Consider the following 24,155-nt stretch of genomic DNA (forward strand, 5'->3'; position numbering starts at 1 on the left):
GACATTTCATTGCCTTTCAAGACCTGGGAAAGGCACCGCTGATGCTCCAGACAATTTCTCAGGAGCTCTCTAAAATCTCTTGGATGCAAGTTAGCCACAGTTAACTCATTTACTGTCCAGCTTCTTACACAGTGGCTACTCATCTCTGAGTTACCTCTGAAAGAGTATCTCATAGTAGCCCAGCTTGAATCTGTTCTTGTAACACTACGCAGCTGCATTGACACCTGATTTTCATCTCGGCTGTTTCTGGCTCACCTAGGATCCCTCAGTACTGTAGTTACATTTGCTACCCTTAGCACAGCAACTCAGTGTTGCTGTGAGCTGCTAAAATATTTGCTCTTTTTGGGAAACTGCTAGGAGGGTTGTTTTGCTCCTGATTGGTTTGGGTTGCTGGCACAGGATGAGAAGTTGCATACCCTGCTGAGGGAAGCAGGCTTTCAGAGCCTGGTGGCTGGAAGCTGGCAGTTTATGTGTTTATCCCTTGTTTCCTGCATCTCAGATGGCTTTCTACCCAGCTGGGAAAGGAGCCTGATCACTTGCTCTCAGGTCCCGCTTGTTCTTTCCCTGTCCAGATTTTGTGTACTGACCTGCCTGCTGAAGGAAGGAGAGAATCCTGTCTTTACTAATGTCTTGGAAATGTTAAAGGACGGTGTTGCCAACAATCTTTGTATATTTTTCCTAAGCAAAATGTGGCCTGGCTGAATGCTTTCTGATTCCCGTTTCTTTTGCCCAAGTTACTTATTTGTGCATGTTGTGTCCTGGCACACATTGTCTTCTGTCTCCTCCAGTTGCCTTTGCAGGTAGCAGTGATCAGCTCAAGGGTTTGATGTGTTGCTCGACTGGTCTCACCGGCCTCAGCTGAGGGCTCTGTGTGTGCAGAGAGGCCCTTCTTTCTTTGAAACGAATGGTGGTTTTCTAATTAAATGCCTGTATTTCTGTGCAGCTGAATGGCTCCTCTGGCAGCGAGGAGGGGTGTCTACACTGAGGCACCCCACAGGAGTGGGTCCTGGCCACACAGACCTGCTTTTTTGAGCATCCAGCATCATGTCTGCCTGGTGAAACTGAAGCCAAAATGTGCAGCTGTTTGCTTTCCCTTGTGGCAATAGCAAGGCCTCAAAGGCAAATATTTAATGAGTCAGGAGAAAGGTGGAATTTTCCTACCTCTCTGTTAACTTAAAGCAAAATCAGGGCAACTGGCACAACTCCCTTTCAGAGGCTGTGATGGAGGGGAGGGAGCTTGCTGCCCCCATTGCTGCTTGGGTGTGCTTCAGTCTGCGTTTCCACCAAGGGCAGCTCGAGCCAGAGCTTCCTGCCCTGCAGCCCCATTCATACCCATTCAGCTGGTAAAACCACTGATCTGGCTCATGTAAACTGGATTACTGAAGCAATCAAAGTGTTTTGCTTTAAAGCATGGGAAGAAGGGAGAAGGTCCCCGGGGTGAGGGGATAGGCAGTAAGGGGCAGGGATGGCTTAAGCCAACAGAGCTGAAGAAAAGGTAGGTGGACTTGTACCTGAAACATCTGGAAGGAGTTGAGAGTGGAGGCTCTGAACAACTGCAGTCCCTTGTGGTTTACATTTCTTTATGTTCCTTGAAACCTCTAAATCCAGGCTGAGGGCTATCAAGAGTGAAAGGTGTTAAATAAAGCCAGTGAAAAGTCGGTGGTGCATAGACTTAGACACGCCTGGTTACAAGGAGCCCTGCGTCTTATCTAACGGCTTGTAATGTGTTATGCTTTTCAGATTCCCTTCTACAAGGAGCTGTGCAAGGGTATTCAGGCGGGCGAGATGTGTGAGAAGTTGGTGGGATACTCTGCAGTGTACAAAGTCTGTTTTGGAATGGCCTGTTTCTTCTTTTTGTTCTTCTTGTTCACTATCAAAATTAACAGCAGCAAAAGCTGCCGAGCATACATTCATAATGGGTGAGTATTTGTTTGATTGCTTAATTTCCACTTCCTTTACAGGTTTGTGCTGCCTACTTGCCAGTTGGGTGTAGGAAGGAAAAAAAAAAAAAGAAAAAAGTGATTTTACTGCTTTTGTCAGAAATAATGCAGTCAAATTAAAACTAAAGTGTCAGTCATCAAAGGCTGTTTTTTCTCTTGTTGGGCTTTAAAAAAAGATTTCTCATGGTGGTTGAATTGAAGACCTCTAATTCCTATTACAACCAGATGATTTTTTTTTTTTTTTTTTTTACTCTCATCCAGATTCTGGCTTTTTAAACTTATACTTCTGGCAGCAATGTGCTCAGGAGCCTTCTTCATTCCTGATCAGGACACTTTCCTCAATGGTATGTCCTTCTTGTTTTGTTATGCTGCTTTATTCTGTACTACCTTGTGAGTGCTTATAAATCCTAAAGGTCTGATCAACGTGAACATTACTGTATTTCTTTAATTAAAGCCTGTATAGTCTAGGTACAAAAGGAATATTTGGAGCTGCTTGAGGGGAACGCTGTGCGTAGAGTACGTGGTCTTCATGTGAACGTGCAGTAAAGAGCATGTTTTTTTCCTGACCAAGAGCAGGCCAAATGGGTAGGTAAAATACCACTGCAGTGCAGTCTTGCAAGTTCTTTAAGAAGCGGGGAGCTGTAATGGTGCACGAGGCATTGTTCACTCAAGAAGGCAGAGCCACATGTTGGTCTGGCTTGTGCAGGTAGCTCTGCCGTAGCGTGGCAGCCAGGGGCCGTGCTGCACAGTAGAGAGGTGGCAGTGCAGGAGGCACCGTGGCCTGCTGGGCAATGGTGTTGGCTGCCTGGAAACCTGCAATGCCACAAAAGAATTTGGGATGTTCTTACCTTTCAGACTGGTGGCGTAAATGTGGTAAGGTAAAATTAGACTTGGGGTGTGTTGCGAGTGCTCTGCTGAGGGTGCTGTGCCTGAAGCATTTCCAGTTTTGGAAGATGCCCTGGCACTGCACAGGCATGCGCTGGTACTAGCCCAGTGTTTAAATGCCAGCTCTAGAGGGGAGCTTCTCACACCCTCTTGTGGGCTAGGAGCTAAAATCCCGGTGATACCAAGATGAGTTTGTGCTCTTTAGTTTGCCAGGTACTTGTAAGCCCTTTGAGCTTACAGGTGGAAAGGGGTGGGATCAGTAACACAAAGGAGCGGTGTGTCTGCTGCCTGCTTCCACTGTTTGGTTACATGTGTTGTCAACACCGATCTCCTCTAGCTGGGGTGTCTAAAAGGGGAAGAGGAAGGAGTAACACGGGGAAGAGAATAGAGTGGGCAGACACTGTGCTCTGGGAAACTAAGGTAAAAGCCACTTCAAGTAAACCACTGATAGGTGTCATTCAGCTTCTTGTTCATACTAGCCATTTGTTTGGTCATAGTTCAGTTTGATGCCCCAGAAGTGAAGGGCTCCTTAGGCCTCTGCAAGGTCATGGGATGGCTGCGTGTGCTTGTCCTTAGTATCTAATCACTGTTTGGATTAGAAAGATGTAGCAGTGCAATGCCTTGTACTTGTGACCAAGCGAGGCTGTCTATCATCTTTGCGGGTGACACTTTTCATTGTGAAAAGTCATCAAGAAAGGAAGTGTTTGGGAAAAATGGGAAACAGCACTTTTTGTGCTGATTAGAGTGCTCTTTCTCAACAGCAGTCTAACCTACTGTGGAGATACAGCATAACAAGCTTTCTTCCCCAAATTAGCTCTTGACTTTTCTGTCTAAAGCTGCATTTTGCATATTCTGCTGAACTGTCCTCCAGTCAGCCCCTGAACTTGAGATTTACAGATGGTTTGGGTATTGTGTGGTATTATTTTCCCTTTTTTTTTCCTCCCATCAAGAAACTTAAACATTTTTTTTGTTTTGAGCATTCTTGTTTTCTTAAAAAAAAAATCTTGCCATGCTTCCCATGCTTAGCAGTTCGTTAATCATGGAGGAGTAGTATTACGTGCAAGCACTAGGTTTGTGTGGGCTGTGGCGTTAAATCCACACTGGCCAGGCTAACCTTATCGATGATAGATCCATAAAACAATCCTGCAGTGTCCTGCCTGTGGCAGTGGGGGACCCTGACAGTCAGGCTATTTAATTACTCACTCTGTTGGTGGTCTGCTTTTTTTCTTCTCTGTCTCTCCCAAACACACGTGCACACCTTGTTCCCTGCCTATTTTTATGTACTTTTTTACATGCTAGCTTCTTGTTTTGTTTATTTGAAGAACAACATGCTTATCAAGTGCATATAATACATTTAGCAAAACCAGACAAATGTATTTTTGCTTGCTTTCAAATAATGAGCTTATGGTACAGTAATAAATAAATAAATAAAATCTCTACGTAATGTGCCCTGACTGTTCTATTCTTCCACTTCACTTATACAAGTTTTTTTTTTAAAAGGAAAACACAATGGTAGGATATGACTGAACTTTGTGAATGCACTTCCTCGGTTATCTTCACTGAAACCAGCTGCACACCTGGAGTCATGCATAGTCTATGCACTGCACAGCAGAACAAGCTGTATAAGCAACTAAACCTTTAAATAGGTGTCTGTATTTCCTCAGAGACTTCTGATGTTGCACATAAAAGATCTGTTGTCCGAGGTATCCAAACAGCTACCCAAATACAGTATATGTAGGTCAATGGTTAAGCAGTCAAATAACCTGTCTTAAAACTAGTCAGTGAATACCAAATGTTCCCATCTCTTTAGGAGTGGCTCAGGACAGCATTTGTAAATAGATAAGCCCCACCTTTGTTTTTCTGTGGTACTGGATTCTGGAAGGGAAGAAATTGCCCTATTTAGTACTGGGTTCCAGTACCTTGCAATTTCAGGGTTTAGATTCCTGTGAAATGCCTTCATACCACCTCCCTCCTGCCAGTCACAAATAAAGGTTTCAGTATTTTCTGTCTGAATATAGTAACTCATAGTCTCCACAAAAATTCACTAGGTTAGGGAGCCTCGGTAAATGTCCTAACAGGCTTATTTTGAAAGTGTAGCACATTGCAAGCTGAATTCATCAGGGAGTTAATCTTGAGTTAGCTGAGCTGGCCTTTCAGCTGAAATCTCTCATCTCCTGCTACATCTGTGGGCTTCAGATATTCAAACCGTGTAAATGCTTCACTGCATAGACAATAATTCTATTTTATCTCAAGGGAAAGGCGACTGCAGTTTGACCTATTTTCTGCCTCTCTGCCTTGCAGCCTGGCGCTACGTAGGAGCAACAGGAGGTTTCCTTTTCATTGCCATTCAGCTCATCCTGCTTGTTGAGTTTGCACACAAATGGAATAAAAATTGGTATGTGTTGGGCAAGTAGTTATTTGTGCAAAATTCTGGTGGACTCCTGAACAATACATTTCTCGTAACCAAGAATTTAAAAGTAGCATGGATATAATTTCTCAAACAGGACACTTTAATGTCAATATTTTGAGCTGTTCATCTTTGCTTCATCCACTTTTCTCCTTCCCCAGCGGAGAGGCTTCCTCCTTATTCACTTCTACTCTGCTGATTTATTCTTAACCTGAATTGCGTGGCTTCCAACAAGTAGTAAAAAACCCCAAAACTCTTACTTTTAGTTGTTTTGTATTTTATGTGAAAATATACCTGCTAAGAAACAGAGTGGTGCAAGAGAATAAAACTGGATTTGGAAAAAAGTAACAGTAAAACTGTGTGCAGTGATGTAAACTGGTAAATCCTGCTTTTTTGTGTCAGCTAATGCACATCAATTTTTTTTTTTTTTTTTTTTACTTAACATGAGAACTGCTACTTTCTCTTCAGCTTCTTTGCTTTCATCTAAATATGCAAGATTCCATTATCAACCCACATGTACCCCATTTTGGCATTGACTTAATTTCTGGTTTAAGCATATTTACTATTACCTTCCTAGCCCTTAGCCTCTCATCAATTTAAAATATTTTAATTGTCCTCCCACATATATGCGGGAACTCCTGCCTTTACCTCCACCCTTTCTGTCTCTCATTTCTTCCTCTACAAACCTTTACGGTCCTCTCTTGTTCTAGTTAGCATACTGACTGCTAAGAAAGAGTCTTAGCAAACCTTTGGGCTTGTATAGATACTTGTTTTCAGGGAGAAGAGGTGGCATCTCTTTATACCACAGATATATTTACTGCTAATTACTGTAGCTGCTTTTCTGTTGATGAAAGATTTCCAGCAGCATTTAACTTTAGCATTCTCTACATCAGATATTCTTTTAAAATAAGTCATGTTTCCACAAAACAACAACAAAACCAATAAACCTTCCATGCACCAAAAAGCCATTTGTGCCAAAACGACTTTTTTAGCTGCTACTCCTAAAAAAAAAAAAAAGAAAAGGATGATCTTTTCACCATCTGTTTCAGATAGGAAAACAAGATGGACCATGCTTTAGCTGAGGGAGACTGGTGGAATAGACCCAAATGGAGAGGAGGCTTTTTGAGCAACACAGTAGTAAAACTGTCAAGGTAGCGCAAGGGGCAGAAGGGAGGCCATGCCAAGCAATATGCCTTTGCTATCCTTGGGTGAAGAGCTCAGCTCGCTAGCTGAGCCTGGGGCACTCCACGTTCCCGCTGAAGAAATCCCTGAAGTATTGAGCTGAGATGCACTGACGGGCTGATCCCAGACATTGGGAGTTCTAGGAGTCACGCTGGGCTATAATTACAGAAACAGCTGGGCAAGATAATACAGAAGATAAACACTAATGCTAAGTAATGTTTCCCTCTGTTTCATGGGAGGAACCTTGCAATGGCCTGTGTTGGTGTAGTCATGTACACATGCTTCAGGAAAGTAAGCACTGTCTTTTGTGTTTGAGGATATGAACTATTCTGCTATTAGAATTTTACTATTTTGGGAAGGGAAGACAAAGTTAAGATGCTTGCGTCTCTCTCCCCAGGACTGCCAGTGCAAACCACAAGCAGATGTGGAATGGTTTGCTTGCCCTGGTCACTCTCATCTTGTACTCGGTTGCTGTGGCAGCCCTGGTTCTCATGGCTCTCTTCTACACACGCTCAGAGGGCTGCATGTACAACAAAGTCCTGATCGGTGTTAATGGTGGCCTGTGCCTCTTTGTGTCGCTGGTGGCCATATCTCCCTGTGTCCAGAATCGTGAGTCCACTGATCTTTCCTTCTCCTGGGTTTCTGGTGCTGCCACAGTTGTGTGCCTGAAGGCCTGAACCATGTTCTGGGCAGAAAGTCCCGCAATAGTTCAGAGCTGGTGCTGCTCTTGCCCCTGTCCCTTTATTTGCACTGTGAAGTGCTGTTGTTGGTGATCAGCTCAGCTGCTAAAACTACAGAGGTGTGAGACATTTTTGGGTGTGCCATCAGGCAGTCATATTGTAAAGAAGGCTCACGTGCTGATGGCTGGTAATGTGTTGTGGAGCTTAGACAATTCTTGCAGTGGTAGCAGTTGAAGTAATAGCTTTCAAACTCATTCACCATTGTTTACCATTTACTTTTGACTGCTTGTGATTTACCATCTGTAAAGTTTGCATCTGGAGGAGTTGACAGCAGTATTTCATGCTTCGGTTTATTTTATGTGTGCTGTTAGTATCTTGCATACATTGGACCTGGAAATAGTAATTTGAGTAACTCCAATACAGATTTTACAGGCAAATAAAACTATCATGGCAGCTAGTCAATAGCTTTTGGAAAGCTGGTGCTTTTGGTGAGAGCAGAGTGGTGATTCTTTACTTATGTGGGAATCTTTAATGCCTTTCTGAAACAGCCAGCAGAACTAAAAGACAGACTCTTTTCTCTTTACGTGCCAGTGGAAATGTATCTAAACTGTCTCAAAGACTTATGAACTGCTTTAAGTAAAACATAAAAGATACTCTTCAGAAAGATACTAGTGTGCTGTTCTCTAAAGGATATGAATTTCTTTTTCAGTTTGTTAAAATGTCTGTAAAAATCACTTATTTTCCTCTTTCTTGTAAAGGCCAGCCCCATTCTGGTTTGCTGCAGTCAGGAATTATCAGCTGCTACGTTATGTACCTCACTTTCTCAGCACTATCCAGCAAGCCACCAGAAACTAGTAAGTTATCTAATGCTTTAATTCTTTTAGACATGCAATGTATTAAAAGCAAGAATTTAGCAAACCTGAGTTAACAAATTCAGACATATGGGAGTGCTGAGTTTGGTCTGTTCTGACCTATGCAGAAGAAATTGCAAATACTAAAAATAAATCAATGCAGCAGAGAGACTATGCAATTGGCACTCTCCATGTATCTTAAATGCTTTGGTCTAGGGGAGCTTAACTTACCTTGGGTGAGTTGCATCTGTTGCCCCAGAGCAATTCCAGCCTGTTTCTTACAGACAAATTTCCCAGAGTCTTGTAGCCTGTCCTTCATGCAGCAAGTGCATGTTCTTGTATGATAGGACATGACTAAATATTTAATGTGTTTGGTCACATGATGGGGAAGGAGTTGGAAGAAATGCCTCTTGGATGCCTCTGGAAGAAGCTGAATGGTCAGCTCGATCCAAAAGTTCGCTAGGTTCACCACCAGGTAGTAGGTGCTGGCCATCAGAGTTGGATACTAAAATCAATTCTTTTCTCCTAGAATTGGTATGATAGATAGCCTTCGTTCTGGACTCCTAATGGAGCAAAAACTTGAATACCATATGTCTTTTGTTTTGAGAGGAAACATTCTGAAAAAGGACTTGGAGTTATGTTGCAGTTGTTTGAGATGATGCTGTTCTTCAGCAGAGTTCCTATACTCCACTTGGCTTCTAACCATTGCCTTTGCAAGCCAGCAGTAGGGAACTCCCTAGAGTTTTAAGTTCTTCGTGCTACAAAAACACAGCAAGTCTTTACAAGCACAACTCAAACTGTTTCCTCTTCCCAGGTAACATTCTATTCACTTAAAGAGGATTTTTTTTTTCGGTTCAAATTAGTAATGCTAAAAAACCCTTCTTTATTATTGCTCAACTTTTAGTGTTGAATAGTTGAAACAACAATAACTAGAGGAAAATAAGTCTTTTGGCAGCAAGGAGAAGTTTTTACAGACACCTCCCAAGAAGAAAGGGGAGAGATGGGGGAAAAGAATCTCTCTCTGTCACACTTGAGAAGGCACAGGCACACATACACAAATGTATTCTAGAGCTAAGAAGGAAAAACAGATGGTATTTAGATGGAAGATTTACTTATGGAGCTTATGCAGTGTTTTTGAATGAATATAGAAGCTAATTTAGAAGACATCTGAATTACTCATAAGACAGTGTGAAAAAAGGGGAAGAAAGTGATGTATGGTATTAAATCATTGGTCTCATGTTATTTTATGCTTGTGACAGTCAAAGCCTTCAGCAGTTAAGTGAATGCTCTGATTCTTCTTGCATGTATTGCAAGTGTGGTTATTGCATTTGTCAGAGTATGCATCAAGCACACTTTTGGAGACCTCCTGAATCAGATGTTCCTCCTTGTCTTCCCAGGCCAGAGAATTCTCTCAGTTGTCATCTGCTCTCAGAGATGCTCCTTTTTCCCCTGTCTGTGTAATAAGAACTCTCGTATCGGCCTGTGCAGCTTTTGCAATGGCATGTGCTGGAGAATGTATGGGGCGCTGGCACTAAGTAAGGTGTCCCATGCTCTGTGGCTCAGATTTGCCATGGACTTACCTAATGTTGACTCATTCCTCAAGGAAGGACTTGCAAACTGGCCGTCTTGCAAACCAGGCTTGAAGAAAATGCAAGCTACAAGTATTTATTTGCAACACCCAAAAAGCAGAATTGCAAATGTCTTTAGAAGGAATGGGTAAACAAAAGGTAGTATCTGTTGAACCTGTGCTTACCACAGTGTGCCTTACCTTATTGGTGCCAATCTTAGCTAAAAGGCCTGCCAAACAGTCAACCTGCCTTACTGCAGGTGTGTCCCTGATGGACGCAGGTGGGGGATTCTGCACGTCTCTGGCCAAGCTGTTTGTGTCTCCAAAGACAAGCAACGAAGGTGGTGAAGGGTCTAGAGCACAAGTCTTATGAGGAGTGGCTGAGGGAACTGGGGTTGTTTAGCCTGGAGAAGAGGAAGCTGAGGGGAGATCTTCTCGCTCTCTACCACTACCTGACAGGAGGTTGTAGCCCGGTGGGTGTTGGTTTCTTCTCCCAAGTAACAAGCAATAGGACAAGAGGAAACGTTCTCAGGTTGCACCAGGGGAGATTTAGGTTGGATACTAGGAAAAACGTCTTCACCGAAACAGTTGTCAAGCACTGGAACAGGCTGCCCAGGGAAGTGGTTGAGTCACCATCCCTGGTGGTCTTGAAAAGACATGTAGATGTGGCACTTAAGGACGTGGTTTAGTGGTGGACTTGGCAGAGCTAGGTTAACAGACTTGATGATCTTAAAGGTCTTTTCCAACCTAAATAATTCTATGATTCTATAAAAGCTTGCCATCCCTTCTTTTGTTCCCACGTTCGCCCTGTCCCAGCTGCGTGTCCATAAAGCTGTTTGTGCAGCCCTGCAGAGCCACACAGAGGCTTCCCCCACCAGGTCAGGGGACTGACTTTCAGTTTAATTTTAACCTGGGTGTAGCCTTTGCTACATTTTGCCCTCTGCCCCTACAAACAGTTGTGATGACACAATGGGGATGCAGAGTGGCTGCTGGAAGGAAAGTGGAGATGGGAACACAGTTTGCTTTAAGCAGGGTTGGCTCAAAAAGCTCTTGATTTGAGATAAGGTGCAGATGTAATCTCTTGCTTTGGAGTGATGCTGCACGCTGTTGCTCTGCTGTGCTTTGACCCCAAGCAGACACCAAAAAGTCAGATGCATCTTGGAACACTGAGGACTGAATTGGTTTCATTTCAGGGACCTAGAATTAGTATTTGTGCAGATGTTAAGATAAAATCTTGCCTGGGACCTAAAAGTAGTATTTGCTTAGATGTTAAGTCTTGCCTTTAACCGGTGCATCTCCTTTTCTTTGTTCTTCTGTATATCCATCTGATACAGGGCAGCTACACACCACCTTTTTTCACCGAGTATGAGTGTCATACTTGTCCTCAAGGCACCCCTGCTGTCAAAGAAATTTATGGTCTCAGATCTGCACTCTGTCGCTGTTATATGGCTATATAGTCTTGGGTCAAGTGTTGGTAAACTTCCAACTTCTTATTTCTTAGTTCACCAGACAGTCTTTTTCCTCGTTTGTCTGCTCTGGTCAAACAAGAAATTTTAGTACGCTGGTAACTTGCATTTTTGTTTTGCTGAAACACAGAATCTGCCAGGTCAGATTTACAGAATATTTTTATGTGTGATCTTTTTAAAAGATAAGTAGAAACTGCTGAAATGTACCTACCCAGTGTCTGAAGCAATAAAAGTATTTTGCTGAAAACCTTCAGTCTGAAGACTACTTTGAAATGCAGTGAAATGAGCATTGCTAACTGTTGTCTTTCTTTTGTGAAGTCCTGGATGAAAACAATCAGAACATCACAATCTGTGTACCTGAATTTAGCCAAGGCCTACACAGAGATGAAAACCTGGTTACTGGCCTGGGTACTACCATTTTGTTTGGCTGCATTTTATATTCTTGGTAAGTCTGTGAGTTTGCAGTTACCTCACTGTAAATGCAATGTTGTGGTCCAGCTAGTGAAGGCTTTACAGCAGGCCTCACACAGACAAAGTAGTGGGGGGAAGTAGAATAGAACTGAGCTGGAAGGTTCGTATTCTCCTTAGTTTCAGAACAGTTAGATATTTTAGCCAAAAATGTTCAGCAAGATAATACAACTTTTTAAACAAATGTATTTTATTAAAACTGAATAGAGCAATTTACATCTAGAGGTGGAGGGAAAAAACTTCCAGCTGTCCATGATCCCAAACACTCAGGGTGCTTTTATTCTTCATTTACTCTTCCTGTAAGAAAAACTCTGTGCAGTTATGTCCATCTAAAAAAGCTATCTGAAATTTCTGTAGCCTCCTGGCAGAGGCTATTACTGTTCCTTGAGGGTCTATAAAATGAACAAAACTGTTTGGGAGGGTTTAGGGCTTCCTTTGAACAAGTGATGAGCACAGTACTGCCATGAGGATTTGCCAGCAATCTCCTGCTCTAAAAAAAACTATTTGTGCCCATATAGTTGGGATGCTCACCTTGTGTTACTGCAGCTCACATCAAGAAATTGAGTTGTGCTCCGGGGTGGGGACGGGAGATGGTTGAAAGGTGATGTATCTCTTGTTTTGGCTGTGCAGGTTCCCAGGAGACAGCACTGCCTGTCTGCTGCAGGTTTTTGAGCAGGTTCTGCTTCTGAATCAGTCCACTTCACAATTCACATACTGAAACTCCTTCATAATTTTGAAGTGAAAAGAAGAGACTTCTGAAGAAGTAACACAGCTACTCTTCTGCTATAAAATATGCATATGTGTTTCATTTAATTCTGATATCAAATATATAGATACTATGTGTCATGGATCTAGTTCACATTACAACAGTATTTCCAGGGCCTCAGGAAGGTGTTTCGGGAATGCGGACTACTTTCACATAGCCTGCAGGGGAAGTGCACTACATAGCTGAGGAGATAAGAAGGCCTTCAAGGGGAATGTTTTGAAGTATTGCTTGTTAAGGCTCAGTGTGTACAGCAAAGCATTAACACATCTCCCCGTGGCCAATGGGAATTTTGCATTACGCATCCTGAAAGGGTAAGACTGGGCAAGAAATGCTTCTAATCAGAAGAAACTAGAAAGGATTCCCCCCAGACAACTACAAGAAGGGGATTTCCAGTGACTGGTACACTGACAATAGCGGTTGAAATTTACTTTTGAAAACTCACTGCTCCCAGTGACCTGTTATTTTGCTGCAAAATGTTTAGAGAAATGCTGAGCTGAAGTTACGGCTGTGAAGTTAATATGAAAGCATGAGTTCTGCACAGCAGGGAACATCTTTTCTGAATTGCAAATTGGAGTGTGTAGTGCTTTGCTCCTGTCTGATGTAATGAATTCACCACTTTTCAGGAGTGACCTACTTTTAAGCTGGTGATACAGGCTGAGTTGGCCAGTGGCTGTCTGTCAGGATGGTTAATACTTGTGCAGAACAAACTTTTTGCATGCTTAGTGCTTGATGCTATGTCCAGGCAAATGCTTAGCTTAGACATTGGAGTAGACTATGTTTGCTGTGGTGTTGAAAAATCACTCTGTCGGGCTTGTACTTACGCTGGGAGTTTTGACACTGTCTTCTTTTACTCCTAGTTTGACCTCAACAACACGTGCAAGCTCAGAGGCGCTGAAGGGAATATATGCAACACCTGAAACTGAAGTGAGTTCTTGCTTCCTCCCACGGGATTTCTGTGCAGAGTTCCTCATGTGCTTTTTTTGCTGATGTTTTCATGGCTAAGTAATCTGTAATCAGGTGAAAACAAAAGCTTGTTCGTAGCATGCATGCTGTGTGCCTCTGGGTATGGACTCATTAGAACACTTGTCCACATTGGCCCTTCTGCAGCTCTTGCTGGTCCCGTGGAGCTGCCTTTATGTACTGAAATAATTTGCTGCTCTTGCAGTTTATTTAACATCCTGCAGACTTCCTGTAAATCTTGTTGTGCTCCAAACAAGGTCATGTCCTCTCATGCTGCTGGGAAGATATCAGATAAAGAAGTGGAGGCGTTCTCAAACGTTTTCAGTCCTGGTTGCCTTTGTTCTCATAGCAACTGACTATGATCCCAAGTTCCTATCTCTTCTTTTTATTTCCACACATAAGTACTTCCTTTCTTTTTGCCTATAATTTCATCTCGGATTATATTTCTTATCCCTGTTTCTTCATTCCACCCGCCTATTTCTTTGGCCTTCTTATCATGGGAACACCCAGAAACACTGGGAAACGAGTAGTTTTTGCTAAGTAACAGTTACCCCTTACTTAGGCTTGCTGGTGTCTCTCTTCAAATGTACGTGTGTGTTTGGAGGATGAATCTCCATCCCTAACTCTGTCTATGTTGGTGTTACTTGCATCTGCAGTTTTAACGTCTATTTTTCAAGTCTTTAATCAGATTGTTTGTGAGAACCCAAAAATGCAGAAGTGTCTGATGAGACACTTGGTGTTTGCAGTAGCTGGACATGGGGAAGCAAAATGCATTTCACCGTGGGAGCATGTCAGTGCCAGAGGAGCTTCCGTCGGGCAGGATGGTGCGACTAGAGCTGAGCACCCGGTGGCCCCTCACACCGGCCCCAGCCCTCGCAGGCTCAGCATCCAGCACAGAGACATGGCTCGGGCTGCCTCAGGCAGATCCAGGCAGGACCTGCGCCTTCCCACGCTGTGCTGAGGGCACCGGGGAGAAAACTGCCACCCTTTACGCTCACCTGCCTTCCCTTGCTGGCATTACGCCGGAGGAGGTCTCACCAAAGGTTGGGGGCGGCTGGCACAGCGTGGGCGCTGGATGCGGCACCTTCATCCTGGGAAGATCCGGCTTCTCTGCCGCAGTGCTTGCCAACCGTTTGGTTTTAAAGAGCAGTACAAGAGCTGCTGAACATAAATATAAGGCAGTGACAGGTGAAGAGCAACTAATTGGACTCTGATTGCCTTCCCTGTGGCAAAGAGCCCTTGTCTCCTGGCCAGGAGTGTGAACGTGGCTCTGCAGTTGCTTGTGGTGTACAGAGGGTCTGTCAGCATCTGTGCTGAAGACAACTGAGCGTTATGAGGGGTTAGTGGTACGTGTGCCAGCGTTGCTAATTGCATCACTCTGTGTGTGCAAGGACTTAATTGCAACTAATTAAAAAGTTTGAGGGAACCCAGCACTTGATTTGGAATGTGAGTGCACCCCAAGGGGAGCTCAGGCTGGCATCGTAGGTGAGGCTTGGCACAGCAGTAGAAAGAGATACGGAACGAGGATTTTATTTAAACTCTCAGCCAGTCTCTTAAAGAAGAATGAGCTTTTTAGTTTTTCGTGAGTTTGTGAACTCAGTGAGTACATGTAATCGTGGATACGCAGGGTAAAAACTGCCATTTGATGTTTCTGTTAGATGCTTTACCTTAAAGGCTTACTATCTGATTTTTGGGGGTGTTAGGAAAACTTGCAACTGGCCTGTGCTGACCAAGGAGAGAGGCTAGAATGCAAAGTATAGCATTACAAGGGTAAATATTTATTCATGCATATGAAGCATCCCAGCCAAACTGGGGCACTCCAAATGTGGTTTTACACAGGGTCCTTATACCCTTCAAGTATTCAGGTACAGCATGATTTGACTAATCACTAATACCCACACCACTCATTACTAGTCATAGTAAGACTTTGCAAAGCCACTGTAATTCTGCAGTGTTCTTGACGCTTGTCTGTTCATCCAGACATCCCTGGAGTCAGTCTTGCAGTAGTTACTTATCTGTGATGCTGGGAGGGTTTCAGAGATGTGTCAGAGCAGCTAGGATGCTTGTCAGAGCAGCTAGGATCTTGGTTGTCCAGGGGTATCTTTTATCCTTCATGGACAGCTCTAAGCTTCCAAGAAGCTTATTTCCTGAGCCAGGATGTCCTTCACTTTGTTTTACTTAAGCATGAAAAATACCAAAGTCCAGTAAAATTCCACTACCTCATTACATTGCTGTGTATACTGTGAACTAATATATGTTAACAAAGTTAATACACTTTCATATTATAAAGACTGATTGATAAAATAGTTAGGGAAGGGAATTTTCCCAACAGGGTTCATTATCTTCATCAGACTACAACCAAAATAAATCCCAGGTTAGGATTTTATCAGAACAAAAAATGTTGGTGATGCCTACAGAAACTGCTGACTTGTACTGTGATCTGGTGCAGAAAATGCACTTAGTTATATGTTGACTGGATAGTCAACACCCTTTTCTCATGTACATTACCACTCAACACAAGAAGTTTAAATTTCAGCTTTCCTTTTACCATTGGTTAAAAAAAAAAATAATCTTTTAAATAAAGCAGTAAAACCATCTTTCTGCTTTTAGTCATTCTTCTTGTACTCATTCTGATGCCATTTCAGCAAATTCTCACAAATATAAGTACGTTTCTGACTTAGGCTTGTGCAGTTGTGATTTCCAGCCTGTGCAACAGGGTTTTAAAAGTTCCTTATACTTTCATTTCAGTAGAGAAATTATTTATTTAAGAAGCACTTAGATGCAAGTCTGATGAGGTAAGCCCTCTCTAAACTACTAAAGTGCAACCAACTTTACTGTAGCTTTTTGACCACTTTCTCATCATTATTTGCACCAGTGTTTGACCTTGAGTTATGTAAAATAGATAGAGTAATTCTTAAAGAATGGTTAATTTGCTCCAAATCTTACTGAGTACGTTTTTCCAAAGCTTAGAAACTGCTGTTATGAACTACTTGGCAAATCCTAATTTGACTTTTATGCTGGTTGGAAATAGAAAACCAGACTTTTGTAAATTAGTGTCTGTAATGTACACATAACAGACCTTCCTTCACCAGCTGTTCTCCTTCTTTGCTGTAGCACAGACTCTTACCCTTCCTGTTATCTGTTTCACAGGTAGCTCGTTGCTGCTTTTGCTGCATGCCTGATGGAGACGGTAATTATATTTTTACTGCACAATTTACCTCACTTATGGCTTTCAGACCAAAGACAAAAGAGTAAGGGCACAGCTGCAGGTGGAGAGTGGCTTGTACCCTCCTGTAGCATATCAGACTGAAGCAGCTGAAGTGCTCTAAGTTAGGCTAGGGAAGGAAACAAGAGATGTAACAATACCATTTTAAAACAACAGGGTAGTTAATAATTCTTTAAAGAACATTTAATTACTGCAACATACAAAGAGTAATCTCTGCTCTTTGCTTGCTTGTGGGTGTGACTGACTGCTGGATTTTTGGCTCGGCAACTCAGCAGGGATTGCGGTTCGGGAGTCAGTTAGGAAGGGAGTGCCCTGTTTGCAGACCTGGTACAATCAGGGTTATCAGCTTGGACTTGCCAGAAGAATATCACACAGGTAGAGCAATTTAAATGGCCCAAATGCTCAAAAAATAGCCAGTAGGCCAGGAAGCTGATACAAGGCAGGATTTCAGTGGTGGTTCAATTTCTTTTACTAAAGGCTTAGGCCCATGCCCTGAGGGCAAGGAAATGTTCAATTATTGCTCTGTGTCATGCTTTCCTAAGTCACACCATAGATGTTTTCTGTATTCTTTGTGAAGCCAGCTGCTGTTTTCAGTTCTCATTAAATTTGCAAGTTTTTTTGTTTCCTGTCTCTTACAGCTGATGCTGAAGAGCACATTGAAAAAAGGGGAGGCCAGACTGTGATTTACGATGAGAAGAAAGGCACGGTGTACAGTTATGCCTACTTCCACTTTGTTTTCTTCTTGGCTTCACTCTATGTAATGATGACAGTAACTCATTGGTTCCAGTAAGTATATTTCTTTAAAGCTGAGAAATTAATATCTCTCTGCATTGAGATGGGGAGATGTGAATGAAAACTTCTGCCTTTAGTGTGTCTCCTCTCCTTAAGAAGCTGGAAGAGACATTGCAAGTCTTTCCTGGGCGATTCTTGAGCAAGATCTTGCTCTCTAAAGGGCTGCTCTCCCCTGCTTCATGTCTGGGTTAACCTAGTTGAAGTCTGTGACCCACCTGGAAAAAACAGAGAATACTGCAGTCTGAGATATGAATAGTGAGTTTATTGCTGCCTTTTTTTTTTTTTTTCCCTTAACAGTTATGAAAGTGCTCAGATTGAAAAGTTCTTCACTGGAACCTGGTCTATCTTCTGGATTAAGATGGTCTCCTGTTGGGTTTGTGTCTGTCTGTACTTATGGACTCTTATTGCTCCACTCTGTTGCCCAACCAGAGAGTTTTCGGTGTGAACATGCAGAAGGTCCTTCTGTGTTTTTCTCCCCCCCCCCAATAAAATACAACTGTCATTTTGGAATGAGGAAACACCTATTGCCTACTACCATAATGTACTAGTTAGTAACTTTTTACTCAGACTAAACAAATGATTAAACACTTTTTAAGCTTTTTTAGTTGTCATGAACAAGTATTGCCCAAGGGAACAAATCTGTTCCAAAACTTTGTAACATTGATGTGTTGAGTGTAGGACACACAGTTGTTGCATAAACTGGAATAAGTGAAATACTTTTCAAATAATGGACAATCTTTCTCTGGCTTTATTGGCAAGAAAAGAAAAAACTATGGTGCAGATGTATCTTCTTCCTTCCTGCGAATGTTGGGTATCTGCTAGCAAATCTGCGTCGTTCCTTTTTATACTCTTTTATTAACTGTGTCTTTTACAGTTTGCAGTGATGATTTGGACTGCTGTTTTGTACAGCATATAATTCTTGTAGGTAGTATCTAGATAATTTTTTCTGAAAATATAACTAAATACTTCTGTAGACATAGAGAATATGTAAGAATTTGACTGCCAAAGCATCTACTACAAATTGTTTATCTAAAAATTAAATATATTAAGTTATTGTATACCTAGATTGAGAAAGGAATGTACCAATGATCATAGAGTATTTATTCTATTACAACTTTAAAAGGCACCTGAATATTTTATGCAATTCAGATCTAGTCCAGTTGTTAACAGAAGGGGATTCTACACACAAATTCTTAAATTCTGAATTTTGTCCAACATTGCTTTGCCAGCTCACTTGAACTGCAAGTTGTGTGTACTGCACAGGGATTTAAGATACGGTACATTCTTTATTCAGAATGTTTGCTGTTGAGAAAATACTAATTACAGGAGCACTGCCAGTTGCTGTTAAATTTAGCAGTGGAGTGCTCATTTACTTTTATACCCTGCTGTTTCAGCTTGTGTCTAAAGATCTCCCAGGATGTTCAGTTCTGTTTCCATTACTAATTTTATAATATTTTAAATGCAGTGATGGTCAGAAAAGGGCTATAGTGCGTCATCTTCCTTTTCTGCCTGTGTGTTGGTTGGAAAGTATTCTTTCTAACTGCTATATTTTTATACTCCTTTGTTGATGTTAGTTTTGCTGTTGGGATGGGAGTTAGCCAACCAATCCATTAATGGAGACTAAAATTGTTTTGGAGAACTCCTGTTCCAAGCAGTGGGGTAAGCAGTCAGAAAAACAAAACCAGAAGACACAAATGTAACAGCAGCTGTGGTAGTACAAATGACTGACTTGACAATGTTAAACCCTACTATGTCACTTTTGTTTGCTTTAGGCAGATGATTTGGTGGTAGAACAACAGTTCAGATGCCCCAAATGCTGAATAAGGTTGAACCCACTACAGTTACATAGTGGGTCCGGTGGGATGAATTTATCGCTTATGCTAGTCACAGAGGTTTTGTCTTCTCTCTCTATATATATATACACGTACAATGTGAAATATGCAGGATATAAACAAAATCAACTGATTTATAAGTTCTTTTTTTTAAAATATGATTCAGCCTTAAATCTCCACCCAATGCTTTCTGCAAAACAAAAAAAAGCACAACATAGGGGCCAATGAGATGGCAAAAATATTTGCATGCCTTGTTCTGTTGCAATAATTGATGGCTAATGCACACCTGGTGAGTAATCCTAACATAACAGATCTCAATTCTGCTCTTGTTTTCATTACTGTTTTTAGCTGCCTTGTGGCTATCGTATCCTAGGGCTTCTGTCCTGCCTGGAGCTCACTAGGAGTGCAGTCTTCCCTCCCCCATGCACTCTTACCTCGAACAAAATCTACAGGTCTGCAGTCCTGTATGCTTATACCACCTACACCAGTGCTTGGAGCCTCAAAATACATCTGTCATGAGATCTGAGGGAAGGAGTTGTCGGTCCAGAGGTGACTCTCTTGCTGTTCTTCTCCTTGTTTGTGCCTAGGGAAAAAAAAAAAAAAAAAGCAGTGAAGTTTAGCTTTGACATCGAGTTAGAAAACCAACAAATAGCTCTTGAGGGGGAGGCAGATTTTTTTCTTTCCTTTTGCTTCTGCTGGGAGGCTCTGAGCTTGCCAAGAGCTCTGCTAGCATGGGGGCCCGTCAGAGTGTCTCTGCTTGCATTTGGAGTCCAGCCACACAGATCCTTGTGCAGCAGAAAAAGGCTTTTGTTAATGTGTTCACAATCTAGAAGCCTTTATCTGTCCCATCTCTAAGATAAGAGCTTATGGGCTGTGCAATGATGACTAACAGTTGTCCCACCTAACTCATAGCAGTTATTCTGACAAACAATCTTGATCCAGTGCTAGAGCTGTGAGCTGCAGCTGAGATAGTCCAGGCTCTTGTTCCTCCCTTGGCGAATGCTGTTCCCTAAAGTATATAGGCTCACAGGAGTTGCCTTGTAGTGCCCTATGTGTTGTACTATGAGAAACCAAGCATATTTTTTTTTAAATTAGCAATGTTTTTTATAACAGAACAATCTGGACAAGGAGCTCTATAGCACAAGGCATGCATTGTGTCAAGTTATAAGGCAGGGAATGGTAACTGTTCTCTGGTTCAGATAGCAGGCATCCCAGTCATAACTGTGGATGATCTTAATACATATCTTGGCCAATAGATGTTCTTATTTGTTTACTAAAACGCTTATTTTATGCAGGCAGTATCTGCCTGCAGATTTCCTTGTGCTCATTTTTTTTATAGTTTCTATTTAAGGAAATAGGTTTTGCACAGAGGAAACAGGGTTGTAGGAGGGAAGTCCACGGTGAGGCATGAGTCCATTCTTTTTACACAGCACTTGCCTCACTGAATAGCTCCTTCATCCTTCCCTTCCACCAACTATTGACCTTAAGTATCTATATCTGTGGATATATAGAGAGTGGGAATGGGACAGTGCCTGACTACACTGCTTTGTCTGCTTCTGAGCAAATGTTGTGAGAAAAGACATCTAAAATAACTTTGAGGACCTGTGTGTCCATGCCACGGCCCCAGATCCAGCTGTGGATCTCCAGGCCTTTCCAAGGAATCAGGAACCAGTGGCATCTGGGTGTGCAAAGCTTCTAGTTCCTCAGTGAGGCACGGCTTCCTGCTGCCCAGGCAAATGTTACAGCCTTAGCATTTGCTGTAAAATCTGTACTGTGAACTTCCATGTGCAACTACTTAATAAAATCCTTGGCTAGGGTCTATGATTCAAATGCCCAGCTCATAGATTCCAAACAGTTCATGTAAATGGGCTTTTAAAGCCTCTTTAAGAAGTGCCTTCACACCTACTGCTGTGATAGCTAATAATTCAGGTGGCACTGGAACTGGAAAACCTGAACTGAGCCTGCGACTGGGTGATGCTGCCTTGTACATGACACTGGTGTGTACAAGACACAGTCAGACCCATGGTGCATGTGGAAGACCAAATAATCTGTGCTTGACAAACTTCTGGGGATGAGACTGATTCAGGTATTACTATGCAGTGGAAGATGAACTGGGAAAACTCACAAATAGCCTGATGCTTTTGTAAATAAATGAGTAGTTGTTGCTTACATTTACATTTAAACTGTAAACAGTTAACTCTCTCTCCCCATACCTGAAAGTGTGGGTAACTGCTTGGCTTGAGGCGGTTAGCTGTGCGGTGTCTATCCTGCCTTGTGCCATGATTGTTCATTGAATTTGTTCCTGAACGTAAGCAAGCAGTGCAGCATTTCTGGCTCCTAGTATTTTTGGGCTATGTGAAGTGAGGAAGCTGTTGTTCTCTAGTCTTCCTGACTTTCTAACATGTCCTGTACTAAATTTCCTCTAGTTAAGCTTGAATTTGAACTAATGCCATCATTTAATGGATTCTTGGATGAAGAGACTGCGTTAGCAGAAGTTAGGATGGCTGAGAAGGTGAAACAAGTTTATTGGCATTTTCCTACTTTTTCAAATTTGCTGTCATAAGAAAGGTTATTTGGAATCTCACTGCTGCACTGCCCTCTGAGACTGGAACAATTTTAGTTTTTCTCATGAAGGTAAGCAAGAGCCACAATCATGACTGGTTCTTTTTTGGGGTAAAATCAATAGAATGGACTCAGAGAGCAAGCCTCTGAATCCAAATAGCTGGACTAAAAAATGAGACCTTAAAACCGTATGAAGAGCATGTGGAAAGCAGATGGATATGCTTGTTTGCTGTTTACCACCTAGTTCCTCAAAGCGTGCAGGCAGCCCTTGCAGCTGGATGCCAACTAAGGAATTCTACCGTGATTGCACATCAGAGTTATTACATGTTTGTGATACTCTTAGCTTTGCACTTCAAGCATTTCCATGAGGTTCAAAAAGCTTGTACTTGCCCAGCTAATTCGGTAAATCCTGGCTGGGTTGGTCCACTTTCGTCAGAAACGGGTAATTCAGTGTTGCTGATCTATGCTTAGTCCAGAGAGAGGGTTTATCCCCTCGCAGAATCATAAACACTGCATGTCTATTTATTTATTTATTTTGTGTTTTAGCACCTTCCTACAAATCTAGAAGAGCTTTGAGATTATAAGCTTTGCACATATAACTGCTTCATCAGCCACTGGTACAGCCGTTTCTGGGCTAGAACATTGCTATTAATGAAGCAACCATTGCACTTGCGAAAAAGCTGGTTAACAGTTCTCTGGTTTTGACCAATGCATCATGAAAATTTGGGAACTCCAGATAGAGCTGCTTGAACTTTGGCTAGCAGCTCACAGTCACATGGGCATCTCTGAGCAGATTGGTAACAAAACTGACTGCTTTTAAAACATGCTATAAAGAATTCATGCTATAAACTGATAGGCTTTTCTCCTAAATAAGTTGACGAAGCAAAATACCACGAGACTGTACCTGTGTGGCTAGGTGAGCAAGATTATCTGCAGCTAAAATTTTGCTCTCATCTTTCCTTCCAGGCTTTAGAAGCAATGTCTTTTGCTTGGAGGCTATATCTCCTTATTTTATTTGCCTTTTTCTCCTTTTGTTTTTTGAAGGCATTGTAAACTTGCTTCACTCCCATTGTGCTTCCTGTCAAATGGGATGTCTTTGGTGCTAGAAACTAGCAAAGACTTCTTTGCCAGGTCTTGTTGATCCTTTCCTTTATATAGCAAGACAACCTGCAGTGTTGAAGCAAAGTCAAGGATCATAATTTCTTATATGGATCAGTTTTCCTCTGTGAAAACTGCTGCTTTGTTTTCTGAAGTGGCCTACAAGTTCTTGTGGGAGGAAAACACATAATCAGCGTCGTGACATTTTACTTTGTGTTTTCAATTTTGTAAACAGTAGTTTGAACCGAGTGTTTCACATGACTGTACAAGGGAATGCCAGGGGTCAAGTGCTTAGAAAGCTTTGGCTTTTTATACTCGTAACAGGATACATAGCTTGGGAACTGGTATGTCTCTGCATTTTCAACATGCTGATGGCAAGCATACCCGAGTGCCCCAGGATGGGGATGCAGACACACTGCACAGGGTTTGAAGTAGAAACTTTGGGAGACTGGCATGACGGTGGCTGTCTAATGCCCGAAGAAACTCGGTAAGTTTCAAGTAGGCCTTAAATCCAGTTTTGCTTTGATTTTTTTTCAAACCTGGTTTCGACTCATTCCACACCTGTTCAATAATGATATTTTTTAAAAGTTGGAATTTATTTCAGATATAAGCCACGTCGGCTTCTCCCCATTTGCCAGTCTCTGACAGCTCCCAGTGCTGTAGTGTACAGCTGTTTGCACAAACTTCTTCAGAGCCACAGTCATCAGCTTTGAAACCGCTCCAGCAGCTCAAAGCTTCCAGGGCTTTTGCTCGCCAGAGCTGTGGGGTGCAGCACTGCAGCCATGCTTTTGCCAAAGAAGCCTCAGTGTGAAACCAAGAATAGTTTTGGAAAGCTGTGGGGAAACAATGTCTCGTTATTCATACCTTATTTTTCCTCTTACTGATAGATGTCCAGGTGTCGTTGGATATCCACTCAAAGTTAAAGTGGGGAGAATTAACTCTCAGAGAAATTTGTTCAACTTGTCATGTACAAGCTGAGAAAATACTTACTAGGGACTTAGGGGTTCACTGTCTGCTTTTTGTTTACCACCAATGAGTGGTGTTTGGTCTCGTATATGCCATGTTCGAAAACTGGATGCAAAGTAGTCAAAATGTAAACACTTTTTCTTAATGGTGAGGGGTTTTTATTTAGTCTTTTTCAAGGTTCTTAATATCTCAAGGGGACTTTTTGGTGTGTATGTGTGGTTTTATTTTATTAAACTGTAGCCCAATGAAGTGGAGGATTGCTAGTTTATTTAACATTTTTTGCGAGTGTTGTGATCTGTAGTAACTGTAACACTTTGACTTTTAAGAATTGGTAAAAATTTCAGAATTTTAAGATCTTAATTGTAAAATAGTCAACAGCTTTGCCTTTCTAAAGCATGTTAATGGTTTTTATGGACACTTCCTTTTGTATACTGAGTGAATGTATTGTTAGAGATTTAATGTTTAATGGACCAATAAAGCTTTTTGTACATTTGAAACGAATTGTTG

At 42.0% G+C, this 24,155-nt stretch overlaps 1 protein-coding gene across 1 annotated transcript in view; it reads left to right on the forward strand.

Moving 5' to 3' along the window:
• The window catches only part of SERINC5 (serine incorporator 5), a 42,518-nt gene extending 18,373 nt beyond the window's left edge, over nt 1-24,145 (forward strand). The window contains exons 3-12 of the mRNA XM_054809678.1: nt 1,741-1,919; nt 2,202-2,284; nt 5,127-5,220; nt 6,812-7,023; nt 7,853-7,948; nt 11,297-11,423; nt 13,070-13,136; nt 16,323-16,362; nt 17,037-17,184; nt 17,488-24,145. Coding sequence (XP_054665653.1) covers nt 1,741-1,919; nt 2,202-2,284; nt 5,127-5,220; nt 6,812-7,023; nt 7,853-7,948; nt 11,297-11,423; nt 13,070-13,136; nt 16,323-16,362; nt 17,037-17,184; nt 17,488-17,635 — 1,194 coding nt within the window. The 3' untranslated portion in view covers nt 17,636-24,145. The remainder of the gene's footprint in view (nt 1-1,740; nt 1,920-2,201; nt 2,285-5,126; nt 5,221-6,811; nt 7,024-7,852; nt 7,949-11,296; nt 11,424-13,069; nt 13,137-16,322; nt 16,363-17,036; nt 17,185-17,487) is intronic.
• The last annotated feature ends 10 nt before the right edge of the window (nt 24,146-24,155 follow it).

This window comes from Grus americana, chromosome Z (assembly GCF_028858705.1).
Source record: "Grus americana isolate bGruAme1 chromosome Z, bGruAme1.mat, whole genome shotgun sequence".
Classification (NCBI taxonomy): domain Eukaryota; kingdom Metazoa; phylum Chordata; class Aves; order Gruiformes; family Gruidae; genus Grus; species Grus americana.